The sequence below is a fragment of the Pongo pygmaeus genome, chromosome 9 (assembly GCF_028885625.2).
Source record: "Pongo pygmaeus isolate AG05252 chromosome 9, NHGRI_mPonPyg2-v2.0_pri, whole genome shotgun sequence".
Classification (NCBI taxonomy): Eukaryota; Metazoa; Chordata; class Mammalia; order Primates; family Hominidae; genus Pongo; species Pongo pygmaeus.
In genome coordinates this window covers 40,328,806-40,354,009 of record NC_072382.2, presented here as the reverse complement: position 1 = coordinate 40,354,009, position 25,204 = coordinate 40,328,806, and the positions used below count along the sequence as shown (strand labels likewise).

The 25,204-nt window shown below is 38.9% G+C and overlaps 1 protein-coding gene across 3 annotated transcripts in view; it reads left to right on the top strand.

Annotated features, from left to right (window-relative positions):
- The window catches only part of BBOX1 (gamma-butyrobetaine hydroxylase 1), a 95,747-nt gene that overhangs the window by 43,435 nt on the left and 27,108 nt on the right, over nucleotides 1–25,204 (top strand). For all 3 annotated transcript variants that reach the window (XM_054440335.2, XM_054440336.2, XM_063671044.1), the window contains exon 4: nucleotides 12,199–12,397. In XM_054440335.2, coding sequence (XP_054296310.2) covers nucleotides 12,199–12,397 — 199 coding nt within the window. The remainder of the gene's footprint in view (nucleotides 1–12,198; nucleotides 12,398–25,204) is intronic.

Sequence of the window (25,204 nt, the reverse complement as noted above, 5' to 3'; positions counted from 1 at the left end):
TCATTCTGGTCATAGGCATGAGTATACAGAATATGTCAGTATTAGTGTTTCTTCGTTATTTTGTGTTATTTTTGCTTTCTCCAGCTAGATGGTCATTCTGGTCATAGGACTGAGCATACAGAATATGTCAGGAGCATACATAACAGTCCAACATGAAAATGTGTGTCTCTCCTTTCAAGCAGGTTAGAATTGTTTAGAAGCCCCACTTGTACATTCTCAGCAATACTTTCAGAGTTTTGTGGGGTTACCACCTAAAGATTTTATGGATTTCTTCATCTTTTAAAATATAAAAGTGCACTCAGACACAATCTCATTTTTCAGGGATTGCTTCGAGCCTCTAGTCATCATTAGGAAATAAGCAAAGATGTGTCTTGGATATAGACCATAACAGTTTTCTGAAAACCTTCAGTGTTGGACTACACAAATTGGGGAGGAAGGAAAGGAGCAATATTGGTGAAAAAATAAAGATAAGTGACATGATCCTCATAGGTCATGAGGAACTTACAATCTAGCGGAAGAGACAGAGCCTTGCCTGAGCCAGCCCTTACCCACTTTTCCACCTTATCTGGTACATGCCCTCTTGCCCCAGTTCTATCCTTGGTGACTGAGATTTTCAAGCAAGACAATTCCCATCTTCCCACTGTCCCTCCTACCTGACACTCTTCCCCCTACTCTTTGCATAACTGTCTTCTCTCATCCTTCAGGATTTGGCATAAATAGCTTCTCTTTTGCTTGGTATTTCTTAATCACCATGTCTAAATCAATTCCCTATCCCAATCCCAAGATTCATTTATTATTGTTATATACCCCATTTGTTACCCTCATAACACTTGCCAAAATTTTTATTTTTATGTACTAATATTTATGTGTTTGCTTCCTTGCTTTTGCATCCTTTTTCTCCAACAAGAGAAGTGATCATATCTATCTTTATTCACAAATGTGATCTCTTTTCCATAGCAAGGATTTCAACAAATGTGTTGTATGAGTGAAAGATTTCAACATAACATAATGAGGACTGGGACTGAGGTGCTGGAAGGCCAAAGAAATCAGGCATCCAGAGCATCCTTAGCAGTTGCAGGAGATTTCCAGAAGGGCATTGCAGAGGGTTCCAGTGCCCTGCTATAGCCCCTTAGCACCTGTCACATACATGTCAGCAGCTTCTTGTTGCAAGACTGCTAATCTCCCCTCTCTGCCTGAGACAGCATGCTTGGCCAGCGCACAAGAAAGGACAAAAAGACGCAGGAGTGGATGCCCAGAGGAGCAGCTCTCAACCATGGGTAGCCTGAGCACCTCAGTGTCCTTTCCCTTAGTAGGAAACCTCCAAGGTATACCCTACAGTGTCCCTATGAAGTCTAGTGATGCTGAACCCCTGTTGCCAAAGCAGTAACCTGTACATTACAACACGTTCCAGAGGTTTTCTTTCCTGTCTTTTTTATTATTATTATTATACTTTAAGTTTTAGGGTACATGTGCACAATGTGCAGGTTTGTTACATATGTATACATGTGACATGCTGGTGTGCTGCACCCATTAACTCGTCATTTAGCATTAGGTATATCTCCTAATGCTATCCCTCCCCCCTCCCCCTACCCCACAACAGTCCCCAGAGTGTGATGTTCCCCTTCCTGTGTCCACGTGTTCTCATTGTTCAATTCCCATCTATGAGTGAGAACATGCGGTGTTTGGTTTTTCGTCCTTGCGATAGTTTACTGAGAATGATGATTTCCAATTTCATCCATGTCCCTACAAAGGACATGAACCCATCCTTTTTTTATGGCTGCATAGTATTCCATGGTGTATATGTGCCACATTTTCTGAATCCAGTCTATCATTGTTGGACATTTGGGTTGGTTCCAAGTCTTTGCTATTGTGAATAGTGCTGCAATAAACATATGTGTGCATGTCTCTTTATAGCAGCATGATTTATAGTCCTTTGGGTATATACCCAGTAATGGGATGGCTGGGTCAAATGGTATTTCTAGTTCTAGATCCCTGAGGAATCGCCACACTGACTTCTACAATGGTTGAACTAGTTTACAGTCCCATCAACAGTGTAAAAGTGTTCCTATTTCTCCACATCCTCTCCAGCACCTGTTGTTTCCTGACTTTTTAATGATTGCCATTCTAACCGGTGTGAGATGGTATCTCATTGTGGTTTTGATTTGCATTTCTCTGATGGCCAGTGATGATGAGCATTTTTTCATGTGTCTTTTGGCTGCATAAATGATTGTATATCTAGAAAACCCCATTGTCTCAGCCCAAAATCTCCTTAAGCTGATAAGCAACTTCAGCAAAGTCTCAGGATACAAAATCAATGTACAAAAATCACAAGCATTCTTATACACCAATAACAGACAAACAGAGAGCCAAATCATGAGTGAACTCCCATTCACAATTGCTTCAAAGATAATAAAATACTTAGGAATCCAATTTACAAGGGATGTGAAGGACCTCTTCAAGGAGAACTACAAACCACTGCTCACTGAAATGAAAGAGGATACAAACAAATGGAAGAACATTCCATGCTCATGGGTAGGAAGAATCAATATCATGAAAATGGCCATACTTCCCAAGGTAATGTATAGATTCAAGGCCATCCCCATCAAGCTACCAATGACTTTCTTCACAGAACTGGAAAAAACCACTTTAAAGTTCACACGGAACCAAAAAAGAGCCCGCATCGCCAAGTCAATCCTAAGCCAAAAGAACAAAGCTGGAGGCATCACACTACCTGACTTCAAACTATACTACAAGGCTACAGTAACCAAAACAGCATGGTACTGGTACCAAAACAGAGATATAGATCAATGGAACAGAACAGAGCCCTCAGAAATAACACCACATATCTACAACTATCTGATCTTTGACAAACCTGAGAAAAACAAGCAATGGGGAAAGGATTCCCTATTCAATAAATGGTGCTGGGAAAACTGGCTAGCCATATGTAGAAAGCTGAAACTGGATCCCTTCCTTACACCTTATACAAAAATTGATTCAAGATGGATTAAAGACTTAAATGTTAGACCTAAAACCATAAAAACCCTAGAAGAAAACCTAGGCATTACCATTCAGGACATAGGCATGGCAAGGACTTCATGTCTAAAACACCAAAAGCAATGGCAACAAAAGCCAAAATTGACAAATGGGATCTAATTAAACTAAAGAGCTTCTGCACAGCAAAAGAAACTACCATCAGAGTGAACAGGCAACCTACAAAATGGGAGAAAATTTTCGCAACCTACTCATCTGACAAAGGGCTAATATCCAGAATCTACAATGAACTCAAACAAATTTACAAGAAAAAAACAAACAACCCCATCAAAAAGTGGGCAAAGGATATGAACAGACACTTCTTTCCTGTCTTAATTCCCCATCTTCTATGAGTGTTTCCGGATAGACTGCCTCAACAAATTTCTTGCATTTAAATCTTCATCACAGGGTCAGCTTCAGGAAAATCTCAACATAAAAGAAGTGGTCAGAATCTTGAAAGACATGTAGAATTCACTGGTTAAGAAGTTAAAAAAAAAAAATCTGAAGAGGGCAGGATCTCCATAATGCACGAGAAGAAAATCAAAGCTCTGTTTTCCACTCAGCTGCCTTTCCTCTAGGACAGGTCAGACTTTGTTTTTGTCAGGGCCCCTAGAAGGTATTTACAGGAAGAGGCAGTAAGAGATTGGCTGATCCCCTGCATATTCGATAAGCTATTTCAGAGCCAACAGCTCAGTTCAGTGCAGGTGGACAGAAGGTCCTAAACTCTTGAAATAACACATTGCAACCCAGCATGCTGTGCTCATGAATCTTTAACTAAAGAGCTTCTTTGTGTCTTTTCCTTTTTTGAAATACAGCTCAGGATCCAGTAATGTGATGCTTAACCCTGAAAAGGAAACCTTGTACAAATGGTTCCTTGAAAACCAGCATGTAGCCTGTTCATAAATTTTATGATGTGTGAAGCACATGTTCAAGGAAGTATTTATTAGTAAGACCATAAGTTAAATTAGGAAGGGTGGTTCATACCTTAAATATTCCATCATTTTCCGTACTGTTTATGTACCCAGACCCAAGTGTGAAACTTAAATTTGTTTTTAATGTATTCCCCTGATAAATGATTTACTCTAGTCGAATGTATTTTCTTTTAGTTCCCTGGATAGTTATGTTTTACAGCTGGGGGAAGATAAGAAAATCCTTTTAAATTACTCTTTCAACACACAAAAAGTTAAAATTTCTGTGCAGACATCATAGAATAATTTTCCTGCTGGATTTAATAAAATGTAGTATGATTTCAGATATATTAGTACAGGCATACTTTGTTTTATTACACTTCACTTTACTGAGCTTCACAGATACTGCATTTTTTACAAACTGAAGGCTTGTAGCAACATGCAAGCAAGTCTATCAGCACATTTTTCCAACAGCATGTACTCAATTTTTGCCTCTGTGTCACATTTTGGCAATTATCTTAGTATCTCAAACAGTTTAATTATTTTCATACCTGTCATAGTGATCTGTGATCAGTGATCTTTGAGCTTACTACTGTAATTTTTCTGGGGTACCATAACCAGTACTCATATATGACAGATAATTTAATAAATGTATGTGTTCTAACCACTTTACTGTCCAGCCATTCCCCCATCTCTCTCTCTCTCTCTCTTTGGGCCTCCCTGTTCCCTGAGAGACAATAATATTTAAGTTAGGCAAATTAATAACCCCACAATGACCTCTAAGTGTTTTAGTGAAAGGAAGAGTTGCATGTCTCTCACTTTAAATCAAGAGCTAGAAATTATTACATTTAGTGAGAAAGGCATGAAAGCTGAGGGAGGCCAAAAGCTAGGCCTCTTGCACCAGACTGTCAGCCAAGTTGTGAAGAATGCAAAGGAAAATTACAGAAGGAAATTGAAAGTGCTACTCCAGTAAACACACAAATGATAAGAAAGCAAAACAGCCTTACTGCTGATGTGGAGAAAGTTTGAGGGGTCTGAATAGAAGATCAAAGCAGCCACATTTCCTTAAGCCAAAGCCTAATTCAGAGAAAGGCCCTAACTCTGTTTAATTCTGTGAAGGCTGAGAGAGGTAAAGAAGCTACAGAAGAAAAGTCTGGCAGTAGCAGAGGTTGGTTCATGAGGTTTAAGGAAAGAAGTTTTCCCTATAACATAAAAGTACAAGGTGAAGTAGCAAGTGTGATGTAGAAGCTGCAGCAAGTGATCTGGAAGATCTAGCTAAGATCATTGATGAAGGTGGATATGCTAAGTAGCAGATTTTCCATGTAGATAAAATGCCTAATATTGGAAAAGATGCCATCTAGGATTTTCATAGCTAAAAAAGAGAGGTCAACGACTAGCTTCAACACTCCAAAAAACAGACTGACCCTTTTGTTAGGGACCAATACAGCTATTGACTTTAAGTTGAAACCAGTGATCATTTACTATTCTGAAAATTCTAGGACCATTAAGAATTATACTGAATCTGTTCTGCCTGTGCTCTATCAATGGAAAAACAAAACCTGGATGACCATACGTCTATTTACAGCATGGCTTACTGAATATTTGTTCAATATCTGTTGAGACTCACGGCTCAGAAAGAGAAGATGCTTTTCAAAATACTACTTTTCACTGACAATGTAACTAGTCATTCAAAAGCTCTTATTAAGATGTACAAGGAGATTGATGCTGTTTTTATGCCTGCTAACACAACATTCATTCTGCATCCCAGGGAGCAAGGAGTCATTTTGACTTTCCGGTCTTATCATTTAAGAAACACAGGTTTTATAAGGTTATGGCTGCCACAGATAGTGTTTCCTCTGGCGGCTGTGGGCAAAATAAATTGGAAACCTTCTGGAAAGGATTCACCATTCTAGATGCTATTATGAACGTTCTTGATTCATGGGAGGAGGTAAAAATATCAACATTAACAGGAGTTTGGAGGAAGTTGATTTCAGCCCTCATGGATGGCTTTGAGGGGTTCAAGACTTCAGCAGAGGAAGTAACTGCAGATGTGGTGGAAATAGCAAGAGAACTAGAATTAGAAGTAGAGCCTGAAGATGTAACTAAATTGCTACAATCTCATAATAAAACTTGAATGAATGAGGAGTTGATTCTTCTGAATGGGCAAAGAAAGTGATTTCTTGAGATGGAATCTACTCCTGGTGAAGATGATGTAGACATTGTTGAAATGAAAACAAAGGATTTAGAATACTACATAAATGCTGTTTATAAAGTAGTGGCAGAGTCTGAGAAGATTTACCCAAATTTTGAAAGAAGTTCCACTGTGGAAAAAATGCTATCAAACAGCATCACATACTACAAAGAAATACTTTGCGAAAGAAAGAATTAATAATGGAGCAGACTTCACTGTTGTCTTATTTTAAGAAACTGCCACAGCCACGCCAGCCCTCACCAACTTCCACTCTGATCAGTCAGCAACCATCAACGTTGAGGCAAGACCCTCCACCAGCAAAAAGATTATGACTCACAGAAGACTAAGATGATCATTAGCAATTTTTAGCAATGAATTATTTTTTAATTAAGGTATACATATTTTTCAGATGTAGTGCTATTCCATACTTCAGACTACAGTATAATGTAAACATAAATTTTGTATGCATTGGGAAACCAAGAAGTCTGCATGACTCACTTTATTTAGCTATTTGATTTGTTGTGGCAGTCTGGAACCCAACCCGCAGTAACTCCAAGGGTATGTCTGTATCCCTGAAAATTGGAGTATTTTGCATTCAGGCCACTATGATGAATTTGAAAACTGGTTAGTCACAGCAGCGTCTGTGAAAGTCACATTTAGCATAATCAAATTTAGGAGAGGCTCATATTGGTCCACAGCAAAACTCCTAACTAGAGCACTCCAAAATGAGAGCTATGGTTGAAAAAGTATAAACTTTGAAGAACTGAAAAACCACTGTAACCACACTGAGATGGTAAAGTCCTGTAAAATTGGAATTATTTATACTACAGAATATCCTGCCTATTGTACTGACAGCTGTGCATTATCCTAGAGTGTCTTTGTGTGAATATGGTTAACTTTACACATCTAAAGGATGATATAATTTTTTAAAGAATATAAATCTTTCTGTATTTTTAAAACAAAGAATATTATGGGTGAGTGTGTGTGGGTGCTATTTTATAATGGAAATAAAAGCTCATATAGAAACAAAAATTCACTGAAACATGCTATGGAAGTATGTAGTGTGTGCCCTAATCAGACGCTTCTTGAATCAACAATGTAGTCAAAATATAAACTCAACGTTTAAAGAAAATTCATCTTGTGAAAATGATTTTTCAATCACTGTGTATTATATTTCCCTGCCACATGGTCACTGAAACTCTCTGGAAAGTGATAATGACCTTAAGTAAAACCAAAAAGGCATGGATCACTGAAATATAGTGGCATATACTAAAGAAGAGAAGCTAGCTGATTTTTCAGTGTGCAAAGCCTTGGTTCATTTCACCAAAGGTGAACAGCAATGTTGTTTCAGTGTTGTGCAATGAAACCTGCTCATAGTGTTTTTCCTGCATTTAAAATTCTGACTAGGAGCCAAGGTTTATCTTTAAACACCCATGCTTGAACAAGTTCAGACAAAATGTTCCTAATTGTAACGTGCTCTGCTTTCATTTTCATCTAGTAGATTTCCCTTATGAGGGACAGACTAAGCTATGGACATTCAGACACAGGACATAAAAATACCCATGATGATAGTATTTCAAGGCATCAAGTGTTTATTTTATATGCAGTTGTTAAAATTATAGATTTTTGAATCAGTCACCTGGATTTCACTAAGTAGTCTTGTAAATCATTAGCTGCATGACTTGGAACTCTGTTCCCTTCTCTATAACACAGCAACACTGAAAGCATCTGTTACAGATATTTGCTGTAGAGATTAAAAGAAATAAGGTACTAGCACTGTGCCTGACCTATTCAGCAAATATTAGCTATTATTATTGATACTATGGATCTTCTATGTGCCATGTACTGTACCAAACTCCTTTCATAATATTATTACATGGTCATAAACGATCTGCAGAGTAAGTATAACTGTCTCTATTTTATAAAAGAGTGAGACACAGAGAAGAAGCCAAGAAATGATAGCATCTGGTAAGAGGCTGGACAGTGATTCAAACCCAAGCCTCTTGCCTCCATGCTCTTTTCTTCATGCACGACCTATCTAATGCAGTACCAGTCACATATGGCTATTTATTTAAATTAATTAAAATTAAATAAAGTAAAAACTTTAGTGCCTCTGTTTCACCAGCCAGATGTCAAATCTCAATAACCATGTGTTTCTAGTAGCTATGATATTGGACAGCACAGTTATGGAATATTTCCATTACTGCAGAAATTCCTATTGGACAGTACTATAGTCTGTACCACTATCATCTCTCTAGGCTGGTTTACTCTCAATAGGAAACAATACATTTTTCTTAAAATCTTAATAAATGCTCATCAATAAATTACTTAAACAGCTGTAGTAAAGGCAACACATTTACTATAGATAATCATGTAGACAATACCTAATTCCATACAACAGTCTACATAGGAATAGAAAATACATTTTTGGACCAATTACCACAGTGCCAGAAAACCAGAATTTTCAGCTGCAATTTAGGCAAACGTTTTGTTCAGTGATAAGAACAAATGGTGATGGGAAATCGAAAAATCAATATGAAAATGCCAAGTGAGTCTTTAACATCGCATCCACTTCTAATACTCCATGAGCCCCTGATTTCTAACAAGCTTAAAGCTGTTTTCAATAAATCTTTTAATGTTCCGGACATGGTCCACTTAGGTGTGAGCTTTGGAAAGAGGAAATGGTGGTTTGTTATTTACGCCCTTAACACTGATGTTTTGGCCAGTAAATTTTTCTTCTCACTAAAACCCAAATGACCTTCCTAGTTAGGCAGTCAGTATGTAATTTGTATAACATTTATCATCCTCTTCCTTCAAACCTTTTTAATTGGTATCAGATATTACAATCAGAGGACTGTAAACACAATGAGCAAATGGGAGTGGCAAAGCAAACAATCACATAATCCAAAATTCAAAACAAAGCCACATCTTATTGCCTCTCTGAGAAGAGGCTCTTACCATATGAAATCAATCCCATTTTCTTTTGGAAATAGTTTAAGTATGAGGGACTGCCCTGGGGAACTTCATGAACGTGAAAGAGTAGCTGGGCATCAAGAAAGAACATTAGACAAGGGATCAGAAAATTTAATACCTATTAGGGGAAACTGCCCCCAATATTTCAATGTAGGTTCTTTCTATTTTCCATAAGTGTCGGCTGGCTGAGAAATAAAGAGAGACAGTACAAAGAGAAGAATTTTACAGCTGGGCCGCTGGGGGTGACATCGCATATCAGTAGGACTGTGGTGCTGGCCTGAGTCTCAGACCAGCAAGTTTTTATTAAGGGTTTCAAAAAGGGTGGGGGTGTAAGAACAGGGAGTAGGTACAAAGATCACATGCTTCAAAGGGCAAAAAGCAAAACTACTAGTAAGGGTCTAACAAAGATCATATGCTTCTGAGGGAATAGGACAAAGGGCAAAAGCAGAACTACTGGTAAGGGTTTAAGAAAGATCACAAGGCAAAGGGCAAAAGCAGAACTACTGATAAGGGTCTATGTTCAGCGGTGCACGTATTGTCTTGATAAACATCTTAAACAGCAGAAAACAGGGTTTGAGAGCAGAGAGCTGGTCTGACCACAAATTTACCAGGGCGGAGTTTTTTTCCCCACCCTAGTAAGCCTGAGGGTACTGCAGGAGACCAGGGCATATCTCAGTCCTTATCTCAACCACATAAAACAGACATTCCCAGAGCGGCCGTTTATAGACCTCTCCCCAGGAATGCATTCCTTTCCCAGGGTATTAATATTAATATTCCTTGCTTGCTAGGAAAAGAATTTAGTGATATCTTCTCTACTTGCACATCCATTTATAGGCTCTCTGCAAGAAGAAAAACATGGCTCTTTTTGCCCGACCCCTCAGGCAGTCAGACCTTATGGTTGTCTTTCATTGTACAATCAATTTATACAGTTAACACAATTATCACAGTGGTCCTGAGGTGATGTATATCCTTAGCTTAGGAAGATAGCAGGATTAAGAGATTAAAGTAAAGACAGGCATAAGAAATTATAAAAGTATTATTTGGGAACTGATAAATGTCCATGAAATCTTTACAATTTATGTTCCTCTGCCATGGCTCCAGCCAGTCCCTCCATTCAGGGTCCCTGACTTCCCGCAACAGATACCTTCTTGGTATCCTGAACATATCTCAACTATAGCAATGATTATATTTTGTTTTAATTGCCACCTTCTATGTTAAATTCTCCTATAAGACTGTGAACACTTCAAAACCTACTGCCTATCACCACGCCTTGTGACATGATAAAATATTAGCCTTATTGAAAAGATAAACCAACAAATGACTATTGATTAGGTAGCTCATATAACCAAGAAATACCAAGAAACTGTATCAAACCATCCTTCCTCTCTCCCCCAAAATGTATAATAATCCTGAAACCTTCATGCCTCGTTGTCTGTTATTGATTTAACCAACTTGTTCTGGTCTAATAAAACATGGCCCATGTGCTGACCTGTTTCTCTTTGCCAAAGTGACTTGGCTAATATTAAATTCTAAGGTTTTCTCAAATATCAGAAGCACTTGAAAAGCAATGCTTAAGGAGCTGGAAAGACTGTAGTTCTTTCAGTTCTGGTTACTCCTCACAGAGAGAAAAGAGTTAAAATTAGGAATTCAGAACCAGTGGCTGGATATCAGCTCAACTTTCAGAGACAATACAGTAAGTCACTGAGGCCTGTGGAATGTGTTCAGTACTAACGAATATTAGCATAGTAAAAAATAATTAATGCAGCTCTAGGGAGGCCTAATTTACAGTTTGCAATTTTGGTCCTGGAAATTCTGGCTCATCATGCAAACTGCTATGCTTAATAACCCAGAAACTTTGACAATATATGCATTTATAGCCTAATTAGGCTTTCATACATACACACACCTACTAACCTCTGCCAATGTCCTTATGCAACTAGCTGGTGGAAGAGCAAGAAGTGGCTCTGTGCACCTGCATGTATCTTTTTACTACTAAAGCCACTATCTGACGCCTACATAAATTCCTATTTCTGCAGAAACAGCTATGCTGACATCAAAGAAGCAATGGTTTCCAGTCCACATCTACTACAAGAGGCACCATTCTTCATTCTTAAACAGGGGGCTTTATTTTGTTTCTATAAAATGACACATTCCCCAGCTAGAAAAGTAAAGCATTGCTCACAATGATATTGACATCACAAATTCTCATTCTGTCACTTTTTAGGAAGGCTTACCTTCCTAGGGCAATTTTCTTACCAAGGAAGGAAGAAATCAAATGGATTAGCTAGAGTCAGGCTTTTCCTGAATTCAGTTGGTAATATCTGTTTTATTTTCCTTGGCAAATTTGCATTTCCTCTGTGTTCCACTTCCTTTGGGAGAGCCCGGTTTGCAAGCCAATTATTTTTTACATTTTTCTTTCTGTTTTCTCAATTAAGCATTTTTATGAGCATTTAATCATGAAGAATGAGAGAGCTAATGGAAAGCATTTGACTTTATCTGTGTGGCGCTCCCACTAAAAGGTCTATGCATTCCAGGAATATACCTTCATCTTTTCTTGCTGACCCCAAAGGATCACTTAATCCCAGAGGTTGCTTCTTAACAGGTGAAATAAGAGGAAAGAAGAGCTGTACCTACCATGTCAAAGCTCTCCTCAACCCCCAGCTCCCAAGAATAGACATATGCTGTTGTAATCTACCATTTTGATTTTATCATCTATTTGGAGTTGAGCAATATAACTTGGCTGTTAACACATACAGTATCTCAGAGTTATTTCTAAGCAGTGTCCATGCAGAGAAGCCCTAAGAACATACAGATCAAGAGTCATTCATCAGCTAAACAATATTCCCTTAACAAATGGGGCATATTGAATACCTGCTATGGGCCAGACACAGTTATAAGCAGGAGGCATATAACAGACTGGTGTGGCGCCAAGGAAGAAAGGCCTAGTGACTTGGGCATTTCTAATATGAATAACATTTAATAAACTCCATTATAAATCAACAATCAACTTTAATGAACTAGCCCCTTCTCTGAGGTTATCATCTTATGTAAAAAGAATGTAATCCCATCTGAATTCTTCATTTTATCAATTCACAGAATGCCAATACTGGGGCTCAGAGCTCCAGCTACCCACTTTGGATTTTGAAGATGTTTTAAGATATGATGAACATGCATACAAGTGGCTCTCCACCCTCAAGAAAGTAGGCATAGTACGACTCACTGGAGCATCTGACAAACCAGGAGAAGTTTCAAAACTTGGGAAAAGGATGGGTTTCCTCTATCTCACATTTTATGGGTGAGTCACCAAACGGTTTGTATTCTGCCATCACGGATAAAGTTTGAAATAGTTCCCACCTGAGGACGACCGCCTTGATTGAAGATACAGAAATTTTCATAATGTCTTGAGCAGGAAGTCAGATAAAAAGAAGAGTCTAAAAGTAGTATTTTGCTGAGAATGATCATTTTTTAAGGGACCAAAAGCCCAAAGACACCAGGCACCAAAGACAACAGGCTAGCTATAGGTGGTGTATATAGTCTGCTTGGGCTGCCATAATAAAATATCACAGATCAGATCACTTAAACAGCAGAAATTTTTTTTTTTTTTTTTTTTTTTTTACAGTTCTGGAAACTGGAAGTCTAAGATCAAGGTTCTGGCAGGGTTGGTTTCTGGTGAGGCTTATGTTTTCTGGCGTGCAGATGACTGCCTTCTCACTGTGTCCTCGCATGGCTTTTCTTCTGTGCATAGCACACTCCTGCTGTCTCTTCTTCTAATATGGACACCGGTCCTATCAGCTTAGGGCCCAAGGCTCCATCTCCAAGCATTGGGGGTTAGGGCTTCAACATATGAATTTGGGGGGACATAATTTATTCCATAACAGGTGTGATGAAAGACTGTGTTTCTCCAAGACTTTACAACATATTAAACTTTATGTTAAAGTTCATCAAACTTTTACCTCCCAAGAGTTGGCCGAAAATAAAGTTGGGCCCTGAGAAATTAAAATCAGTCACAGACATGTTTAAAAGATAAAACTAACATTCATAAAATTAGGCCTATGTGCTTTAGTAAGTAACAGGGAGATATAATTGATTTTAACTTTGGAACAAGAGGCTGTTTGCATAAGAATTTCCTGGGAGGTAACATTAATTATGGATAGTTAAACACTAACAACAGGAAACACTTATGTAGACATGAGAGTATAACTGTATTTCTTTAGAGTGAGCCCCTCATGTGGGATTAATGCAATTATTCTTGGGCTTATAGAGTAGAGAGCATTGAAAGTGAAAGGGACCTTCCAACTCCAAAGGTTACAACTGGAAGCACACGAGCTGTATTCAGATGTTTGGTTTGGCCCATATGATGTTGAAAGAAAACGGAATTAGTTGTCAACACTTGAAAACTGTGAGATTTTACATTACATGTGGACCTGACTTTTCTTGAAAAATCATATCTAGCAACAACAGAGCCTAAATCCTTGCATGCCAACAATCTGCTGGATACAAGTAGAGGCTGCTCTTGAAGAGAGTGTAGACTCACTCTCCAGTTTGCCAAAATCCTCCACCCTCTCCAGACCTGCAAGGTCCCTGCTACTCTTTAGGTTTGCCACCCCTAAACTAGAGTAAGACTTGGTCTGTAGATAAACAGGAGACCAAAAATACTCAGTCACTGAAAGACTCTGCCATCTCTGCCACGTTTAGACTTAGACAACACAGCACCTACTCTGACTCCGAAACTTACATTTACCATTAGTGGATTTGTGTTGTATAAAATTTGTATCTCCCTTACACCTGCAAGAATTTGAGCTGCCCTAGAGATTACAGCAACAACAACAGACAAAGGAAAGAGGAGGGAAATCTCAAAATTATTAAGAGCCTTAACTGTATTATGTATTGTTCATTAAATTCTCACAACAACTTTCTGGAATAAATATTATCCTTCAGTTCACTGATAAGGAAACTGAAGCCCAGAGAATTAATTTGTAACCCAAGTGCCCACAGATAGTAATAAATGAACCAGAGTCTGTCCTATCTATGGACTTTCCGCTCTACCTTGCTGTCAATAATACAAAGAAAGCACATGGAAAAGAAGAGCTTTTAGCCACTGGTGTTAAACAGGACACTTTGAAACAAATCTCTTCTAAGTCGTTTTACTTAGTTTTTATTTGCTGACAACAAACTTTTTGTATCTATTCCAAGACATTTCACAATTTCATAAGAGTGGCCAAATTTGGGGCTCTGTGTTGGAGTTCTCTAAACTACCCCCCAAACCCACCACACTAGGGGTCAGAATCTAAGCTTGATTTATTATGTGTGTTTTGTTTTGTTTTTGCAGGTCCTATAAAAGGGCTTCATAATTTGGCCACTGATCTAATATTGTGAAATTATTGGAATAAATACTAAAGGTCTGTTGTCAAAACAAATCAGACCTCCTACTACCATTCCATGTCTTTATGGACCTTGCCACCTAACCAGAAAAGTTGACCTACCCCATCTCACTTTCCTTAGATGATCACATTTCTTACCTGAATCTCTCAAATTATGCGCATGCCAGAAAATGCCTTTCTTTCCAGCTTACCCCTTACTTCTACCACTGGTTATCAAGATCTCTCCACATATTTTTTGACAATTTTTAATTCTCTACCTCAAGAACTGACAGAACAGTTTTGTTGTTTTTGTTATTTCTGTTTTATTTGCTTTTTTGTTTTTGCTGATGTTCAGAGAATAAGAAAAATAAATATTTTCTCTAACATTGTCCCCTTTTTCCATTTCTCTGCATAGTAATGTGCAAAAAGTGATACTGAAGTCTGGGTAACATAGATTTAAAAGAAGAAAGAATACTTAGAACAGTGGTTTTCAACCTAAGCTGCTTATTGGAATAGCCGATTTAAAAAATACTGACATCTGCATTCCATCTCCAGAGCTTGTTTTTCTTTTTTTCTTTTTTTTTTTTTTAACAGTATTGGTATTTGGCCTGAGTATCAGGACTCTTCAAAACTCTGCAGGTGATTCTCATGTGCAGCCAAGGTTGAGAACCTCTGGGTGAAAGGAAGGGGGACTTCAATAGAAGGCAGGTCTCTGTTGGGATAGAACTTGGTTGCTTTACATCATCTGAACTCTCACAATGATGTGCACTAAATGGCATTTACGTTATTCTTTCTACTTTGTTTGTGCCTGGATATGACATCTTCAGAACAGACTCAGTAGCTGCCTTAAACAATGTCCCTCCCTTTCATATCTTTGTTTCTCCACTGGAAAAGTATCTTACTCTTGTTTCAAAAATAATTAGTTGGTGAGTGAGTGAATGGAATGAATAAATGCACACAATAAATAATGGAGAAAAGAGATTAAACAATAGGATACGGATAGAGAAAGGAAAGTGGGAACAGATTAAAAGTAAACTTTGCTCTCCATGCAGATTTTTCAAGGAAGCTTATGACTGCTTTTGGTTAGATGCCTAAAACAATAATAGCTTGCTGATGGTGCCACGTGACATGCCTTCCTTGGGAAACTAATACCCACCTCGCACTTTTCCATTCAAGTAGGGTTATTAGTTTCAAAAATGTTAAATGCATGAGTCTAAAATGAGAATGAGAATAGCTATTTTTGGTTCTTGGCTGTCATCTCAATTGTTAAGTGGCTGGTTGGATGAACATAAAAACAGTAGATTCCAGCATCTCATGTAGTCTTCATATACAGAAGGCAAGGAATAAATGTTTAATGAATAAATCATGCCTAAATCTTTGTAAAGGACTATAAGCCAGCAGGTGAATGCAATAATTATTAGAATCTTTCACCATTATAAACTTATGTTCAACTAAATCAAAATGGCAATAACTTTCAGGACAAAAGTGCATGTCATTTTCCACATCTGTATTTTCTCAGATGCTTGTCATTATTCTGTCAGCACATCATCATCTAGACAATATTTTTTATGCAACCATGTGAAATGCTCAGTAACTTTACTCCCTTGATAATGATGAATACTTTCCTGGGACAAAAGAATAAGAGTAGGTAAAGAAACTCTCATTGTCAATTTTGTCAAATACATGTAAACGTGGAGCAGTATCTAAAAAAACGTGGAGCAGACCAACGCCAAAATGCTTCATCTCATGTCCTTTCTCCCCCAACAAAAAAAAAGAAAATCAATGAAAATAATTTTCTGGAGCCCTTTTAGGAAAGGTGATATTATTGAAGAAATGAATTTTATGACATGACTTAATCCATTGGGAAGCAGTTATTGTAAACCACATTCTATCATACACTGTCATTTTCAATGATTATACCAAGTTAGGATGTTTTTTCAGAATGTATCCTACAAAGTAAATCCCAAAGAAAGTACAATTTCTGTCAATCAAACAGAGTATCTTTCTTGAATACTAATACATGCATGGCACTGTACGAGGCATTTTGTTGGGTTTAGACTTGGGTTTCTACTTTATGAAAAAGTATCTTTTGTAATTACTGTATGTGGGTAAATGTAAATACTTGAATTGGCTTCCTTTAAGTAATCTAGGCCAATAAAAATTCCATAAAGCGAAGGAACAGACTGAAAAGTAACCCCGGACTTTTGGCATTCCAATTAAGGGAACATGACAGTCAATATATGCCAACAGCAGTTCAAAGATGGTGGATAACTGGAAGGTGATCCCCAGGATGATGCAAAGCATGGTCAACATGGGGAAATACTCATCTACCAATATTATCTTCAGACAAAATGAATCCACTCCTCAAAATTTACACAGGCTACTGTTGTGTGAATAGGTGTGGCAAAATAATATAAATTTAATTAAGATTATGCAATGCCATGCAGCCCTTCCTCCCCATCCTCAAGCTAATCCAACTCAGACACATGCCATTTATATAACATGCCATTCTTCCCCATTCCCGGCCATCCCCTAAATCAGTCCCTTTCTCACTTGTTTGTTCAGGACTGCTTCTTTCTCTTCCTGCTTAACCTTTTGTTTGCTGCATGATCTCTCGCTTTTATATCTCCTGGACCTTTATTCTGACTACAGACAACCTGTGCCAAGTCTTCATGTCTTTTTGGCTGCTTTTTGGCCTTTCATGCCCTTTTCACTTGACTTACTAACATTTTTCCTCTTCCCTTCCAACCACCACACCTGCTACATCCTCCCATTGATCTGGCATCCTCCGCGCGCTACAGTAGAAATTCTCTCTCAGCCTCTGTTCTGTGAAACCACTACCAGTACCTCATCCCCAATCCCTGGCGTTATAATAAAACAAAATAATTATATGCTCCTCACTCAAATGAACCAGTTTTGCACTCTTGATGGTCCATCAGAAAAGAGTAGTGGAAATTCTCTCCCACAAATTCGTAACATAAAGTAAGGCAATTTCTACTTTTTGTTGCAGATTCTATTTTTAGTAGTAATACATGCATTATATTAATAAAAGAAAACGAACAACACTCTTGTAAGATGTCACTACTGTTTTTTATGCTGGACTGTAGCAATGCATGGTCTTTTCACACTATAATTCTGGTAAGATAATATTGAAAAATTCAGACAATCTTCTCTAAAATGCCAAAACTCAAACCCTGAAAATTCCTTTTTTTAATGAGTTGGACAACTAAATAAACTGGAGAGGCCAGGGAATTATTATTTACATAAGCTCATCTGTGAGTATGTTTGTGTGCATGACACAGAGAAAGGGAGAGAAAGAAAGACTTGGTGGGAAGGGTAGAGTGTCATTTTAAAAAATATTTGTCAACTATATTTTATATTATTAATTAACTATCCTGCTTGTAACTCTACAAGTCAAACTAACCTTTGAAAACTAAGAAGGCGGAGTGGTCTCGGGGGGAGGAGCCAAGATGGCCGAATAGGAACAGCTCCGGTCTACAGCTCCCAGCGCGAGCGACGCAGAAGACGGGGGATTTTTGCATTTCCATCTGAGGTACCGTGTTCATCTCACTAGGGAGTGCCAGACAGTGGGCGCAGGTCAGTGGGTGAGTGCACCGTGCGCCAGCCGAAGCAGGGGCGAGGCATTGCCTCACTCGGGAAGCGCAAGGGGTCAGGGAGTTCCCCTTCCAGGGGTGACAGACGGCACCTGGAAAATCGGGCCACTCCCACCCGAATACTGTGCTTTTCCGATGGGCTTAGGAAACGGTGCCCCAGGAAAGTATAGCCCGCACCTGGCTCAGAGGGTCCTACACCCACGGAGTCTGGCTGATTGCTAGCACAGCAGTCTGAGATCAAACAGCAAGTCGGCAGCGAGGCTGGGGGAGGGGCGCCCGCCATTGCCCATGCTCGCTTAGGTAAACAAAGCAGCCTGGAAGCTTGAACTGGGTGGAGCCCACCACAGCTCAAGGAGGGCTGCCTGCCTCTGTAGGCTCCAACTCTGGGGGCAGGGCACAGACAAACAAAAAGACAGCAGTAACCTCTGCAGACTTAAATGTCCCTGTCTGACAGCTGTGAGGAGAGCAGTGGTTCTCCCAGCACGCAGCTGGAGATCTGAGAACGGGCTGACTGCCTCCTCAAGTGGGTCCCTGACCCCTGACCCCCGAGCAGCCTAACTGGGAGGCACCCCCCAGCAGGGGCAGACTGACACCTCACACGGCCGGCCAGGTACTCCAACAGACCTGCAGCTGAGGGTTCTGTCTGTTAGAAGGAAAACAAACAGAAAGGACATCCACACCAAAAACCCATCTGTACATCACCATCATCAAAGACCAAAAGTAGATAAAACCACAAAGATGGGGAAAAAACAGAGCAGAAAAACTGGAAACTCTAAAAACCAGAGTACCTCTCCTCCTCCAAAGGAACGCAGTTCCTCACCAGTAACGGAACAAAGCTGGACGGAGAATGACTTTGACGAGCTGAGAGAAGAAGGCTTCAGACGATCAAATTACTCTGAGCTACGGGAGGATATTCAAACCAAAGGCAAAGAAGTTGAAAACTTTGAAAAAAATTTAGAAGAATGTATAACTAGAATAATCAATACAGAGAAGTGCTTAAAGGAGCTGATGGAGCTGAAAACCAAGGCTCAAGAACTACATAAAGAATGCAGAAGCCTCAGGAGCCGATGCGATCAAATGGAAGAAAGGGTATCAGCCCTGGAAGATGAAATGAATGAAATGAAGCGAGAAGGGAAGTTTAGAGAAAAAAGAATAAAAAGAAACGAGCAAAGCCTCCAAGAAATGTGGGACTATGTGAAAAGACCAAATCTACGTCTGATTGGTGTACCTGAAAGTGACGGGGAGAATGGAACCAAGTTGGAAAACACTCTGCAGGATATTATCCAGGAGAACTTCCCCAATCTAGCAAGGCAGGCCAATATTCAGATTCAGGAAATACAGAGAACGCCACAAAGATACTCCTCGAGAAGAGCAACTCCAAGACACATAATTGTCAGATTCACCAAAGTTGAAATGAAGGAAAAAATGTTAAGGGCAGCCAGAGAGAAAGGTCGGGTTACCATCAAAGGGAAGCCCATCAGACTAACAGCGGATCTCTCGGCAGAAACCCTACAAGCCAGAAGAGAGTGGGGGCCAATATTCAACATTCTTAAAGAAAAGAATTTTCAACCCAGAATTTCATATCCTGCCAAACTAAGCTTCATAAGTGAAGGAGAAATAAAATACTTTACAGACAAGCAAATGCTGAGAGATTTTGTCACCACCAGGCCTGCCCTAAAAGAGCTCCTGAAGGAAGCGCTAAACATGGAAAGGCACAACCGGTACCAGCCACTGCAAAATCATACCGAAATGTAAAGAACATCGAGACTAGGAAGAGACTGCATCAACTAACGAGCAAAATATCCAGCTAACATCATAATGACAGGATCAAATTCACACATAACAATATTAACTTTAAATGTAAATGGACTAAATGCTCCAATTAAAAGACACAGACTGGCAAACTGGATAAAGACTCAAGACCCATCAGTGTGCTGTATTCAGGAAACCCATCTCACGTGCAGAGACACACATAGGCTCAAAATAAAAGGATGGAGGAAGATCTACCAAGCAAATGGAAAACAAAAAAAGGCAGGGGTTGCAATCCTAGTCTCTGATAAAACAGACTTTAAACCAACAAAGATCAAAAGAGACAAAGAAGGCCATTACATAATGGTAAAGGGATTAATTCAACAAGAAGAGCTAACTATCCTAAATATATATGCACCCAATACAGGAGCACCCAGATTCATAAAGCAAGTCCTGAGTGACCTACAAAGAGACTTAGACTCCCACACATTAATAATGGGAGACTTTAACACCCCACTATCAACATTAGACAGATCAACGAGACAGAAAGTCAACAAGGATACCCAGGAATTGAACTCAGCTCTGCACCAAGCGGACCTAATAGACATCTACAGAACTCTCCACCCCAAATCAACAGAATATACATTTTTTTCAGCACCACACCACACCTATTCCAAAATTGACCATATACTTGGAAGTAAAGCTCTCCTCAATAAATGTAAAAGAACAGAAATTGTAACAAACTGTCTCTCAGATCACAGTGCAATCAAGCTAGAACTCAGGATTAAGAATCTCACTCAAAACCGCTCAACTACGTGGAAACTGAACAACCTCCTCCTGAATGACTACTGGGTACATAACGAAATGAAGGCAGAAATAAAGATGTTCTTTGAAACCAACGAGAACCAAGACACAACATACCAGAATCTCTGGGATGCATTCAAAGCAGTGTGTAGAGGGAAATTTATAGCACTAAAGGCCCACAAGAGAAAGCAGGAAAGATCCAAAATTGACACCCTAACATCACAATTAAAAGAACTAGAAAAGCAAGAGCAAACACATTCAAAAGCTAGCAGAAGGGAAGAAATAACTAAAATCAGAGCAGAACTGAAGGAAATAGAGACACAAAAAACCCTTCAAAAAATAAATGAATCCAGGAGCTGGTTTTTTGAAAGGATCAACAAAATTGATAGACCGCTAGCAAGATTAATAAAGAAAAAAAGAGAGAAGAATCAAATAGATGCAATAAAAAATGATAAAGGGGATATCACCACCGATCCCACAGAAATACAAACTACCATCAGAGAATATTACAAACACCTCTATGCAAATAAACTAGAAAATCTAGAAGAAATGGATAAATTCCTCAACACATACACCCTCCCAAGACTAAACCAGGAAGAAGTTGAATCTCTGAATAGACCAATAACAGGAGCTGAAATTGTGGCAATAATCAATAGCTTACCAACCAAAAAAAGTCCAGGTCCAGATGGATTCACAGCCGAATTCTACCAGAGGTACAAGGAGGAGCTGGTACCATTCCTTCTGAAACTATTCCAATCAATAGAAAAAGAGGGAATCCTCCCTAACTCATTTTATGAGGCCAGCATCATCCTGATACCAAAGCCTGGCAGAGACACAACAAAAAAAGAGAATTTTAGACCAATATCCTTGATGAACATTGATGCAAAAATCCTCAATAAAATACTGGTAAACAGAATCCAGCAGCACATCAAAAAGCTTATCCACCATGATCAAGTGGGCTTCATCCCTGGGATGCAAGGCTGGTTCAATATACGCAAATCAATAAATGTAATCCAGCATATAAACAGAATCAAAGACAAAAACCACATGATTATCTCAATAGATGCAGAAAAGGCCTTTGACAAAATTCAACAACCCTTCATGCTAAAAACTCTCAATAAATTAGGAATTGATGGGACGTATCTCAAAATAATAAGAGCTATTTATGACAAACCCACAGCCAATATCATACTGAATGGGCAAAAACTGGAAGCATTCCCTTTGAAAACTGGCACAAGACAGGGATGCCCTCTCTCACCACTTCTATTCAACATAGTGTTGGAAGTTCTGGCCAGGGCAATTAGGCAGGAGAAGGAAATAAAGGGTATTCAATTAGGAAAAGAGGAAGTCAAATTGTCCCTGTTTGCAGATGACATGATAGTATATCTAGAAAACCCCATTGTCTCAGCCCAAAATCTCCTTAAGCTGATAAGCAACTTCAGCAAAGTCTCAGGATACAAAATCAATGTGCAAAAATCACAAGCATTCTTATACACCAATAACAGACAAACAGAGAGCCAAATCATCAGTGAACTCCCATTCACAATTGCTTCAAAGAGAATAAAATACCTAGGAATCCAACTTACAAGGGATGTGAAAGACCTCTTCAAGGAGAACTACAAACCACTGCTCAAGGAAATAAAAGAGGATACAAACAAATGGAAGAACATTCCATGCTCATGGGTAGGAAGAATCAATATCATGAAAATGGCCATCCTTCCCAAGGTAATTTACAGATTCAATGCCATCCCCATCAAGCTACCAATGACTTTCTTCACAGAATTGGAAAAAACTACTTTAAAGTTCATATGGAACCAAAAAAGAGCCCGCATCACCAAGTCAATCCTAAGCCAAAAGAACAAAGCTGGAGGCATCACACTACCTGACTTCAAACTATACTACAAGGCTACAGTAACCAAAACAGCATGGTACTGGTACCAAAACAGAGATATAGATCAATGGAACAGAACAGAGCCGTCAGAAATAATGCCACATATCTACAAGTATTTGATCTTTGACAAACCTGACAAAAACAAGAAATGGGGAAAGGATTCCCTATTTAATAAATGGTGCTGGGAAAACTGGCTAGCCATATGTAGAAAGCTGAAACTGGATCCCTTCCTTACACCTTATACAAAAATCAATTCAAGATGGATTAAAGACTTAAATGTTAGACCTAAAACCATAAAAACCCTAGAAGAAAACCTAGGCATTACCATTCAGGACATAGGCACGGGCAAGGACTTCATGTCTAAAACACCAAAAGCAATGGCAACAAAAGCCAAAATTGACAAATGGGATCTAATTAAACTAAAGAGCTTCTGCACAGCAAAAGAAACTACCATCAGAGTGAACAGGCAACCTACAAAATGGGAGAAAATTTTCGCAACCTACTCATCTGACAAAGGGCTAATATCCAGAATCTACAATGAACTCCAACAAATTTACAAGAAAAAAACAAACAACCCCATCAAAAAGTGGGCGAAGGACATGAACAGACACTTCTCAAAAGAAGACATTTATGCAGCCAAAAAACACATGAAAAAATGCTCACCATCACTGGCCATCAGAGAAATGCAAATCAAAACCACAATGAGATACCATCTCACACCAGTTAGAATGGCAATCATTAAAAAGTCAGGAAACAACAGGTGCTGGAGAGGATGTGGAGAAATAGGAACACTTTTACACTGTTGGTGGGACTGTAAACTAATTCAACCCTTGTGGAAGTCAGTGTGGCGATTCCTCAGGGATCTAGAACTAGAAATTCCATTCGACCCAGCCATCCCATTACTGGGTATATACCCAAAGGACTATGAATCATGCTGCTATAAAGACACATGCACACGTATGTTTATTGCGGCATTATTCACAATAGCAAAGACTTGGAACCAACCCAAATGTCCAACAATGATAGACTGGATTAAGAAAATGTGGCACATATACACCATGGAATACTATGCAGCCATAAAAAATGATGAGTTCACGTCCTTTGTAGGGACATGGATGAAATTGGAAATCATCATTCTCAGTAAACTATCGCAAGAACAAAAAACCAAACACCGCATATTCTCACTCATAGGTGGGAATTGAACAATGAGAACACATGGACACAGGAAGGGGAACATCACACTCTGGGGACTGTTGTGGGGTGGGGGGAGGGGGGAGGGATAGCACTGGGAGATATACCTAATGCTAGATGACGAGTTGGTGGGTGCAGCGCACCAGCATGGCACATGTATACATATGTAACTTACCTGCACATTGCGCACATGTACCATAAAACCTAAAGTTTAATAATAATAAATAATAATAAAAGAAGAAAAAAAAAAAAAAAAAAGAAAATGTGGCACATATACACCATGGAATACTATGCAGCCATAAAAAATGATGAGTTCATGTCCTTTGTAGGGACATGGATGAAATTGGAAATCATCATTCTCAGTAAACTATCGCAAGAACAAAAAACCAAACACCGCATATTCTCACTCATAGGTGGGAATTGAACAATGAGAACACATGGACACAGGAAGGGGAACATCACACTTCGGGGACTGTTGTGGGGTTGGGGGAGTGGGGAGGGATAGCATTGGGAGATATACCTAATGCTAGATGACAAGTTGGTGGGTGCAGCGCACCAGCAGGGCACATGCATACATATGTAACTTACCTGCACATTGTGCACATGTACCAGAAAACCTAAAGTATAATAATAATAATAATAATAATAATAATAATAAAGAAAAAAGAAAAAAAAAAGAAAACTAAGAAGGCATATATCATTGCCATTGCCACTGTCATGTTGAGCTTCTTATAGGCATAAATGGTGGCATAATCAGGGTTGTATCTTTACTTTTAACTCAGCACCTGACATACAATTACCTCTCAGGAAATTTTAATGAAAGGGAATATGTGCTAAGTAAGATATTGTAGACTCCCATCTGAACAAGACAACGAAAACTCTTTGACAACGTTGTCAAAATTTATCAGTCCATAATTTAAAAATTAACCTCATGGGCAACTCAGAGTGACTCTTCTTCCCCAAAAAGTCAAGCAGAAGAGAATAAAACTTCTAACCTTAGCTAGCGAGACATCCTTCTTTTCAGAACTGAGCCCAGAAGTTCAGATTTTTTTTTTTCTAAGAATGTTTTATTTGCTGGCACCAGCAAGTTGCATTAATACATGTAACGAGGGTTACACTGGTAAGAATAATGGGGTAAAATTGGAAACAAAAATCTGAAATATGAACTTCAACTTCAAGGAATGAAATAAAGAAGGCAAGAGGCAATAGGAAAAGGAGATAAAATAAATGTGGATCTTGGTGGTAGTCAAGTTTTATCTTGTATAGTACTGCATGGAAGCTATATAACTGCTGAATAAAACTTATAAGGCCACAAGTTTATAGTAGAAAATATAAATAAATACTCTGGAAACTTTACGCCCAAAAAGTTTAGGAAGAATTGGGGACCCAGTGCCCCAGAGCATCTGTACTGGATTACGTCCTCGAGAGCTGCTCATAGGATCAACAGGGAAGCAGTCTAATCATGGCTTCACCATGGGCTATTTGTAAGTGAG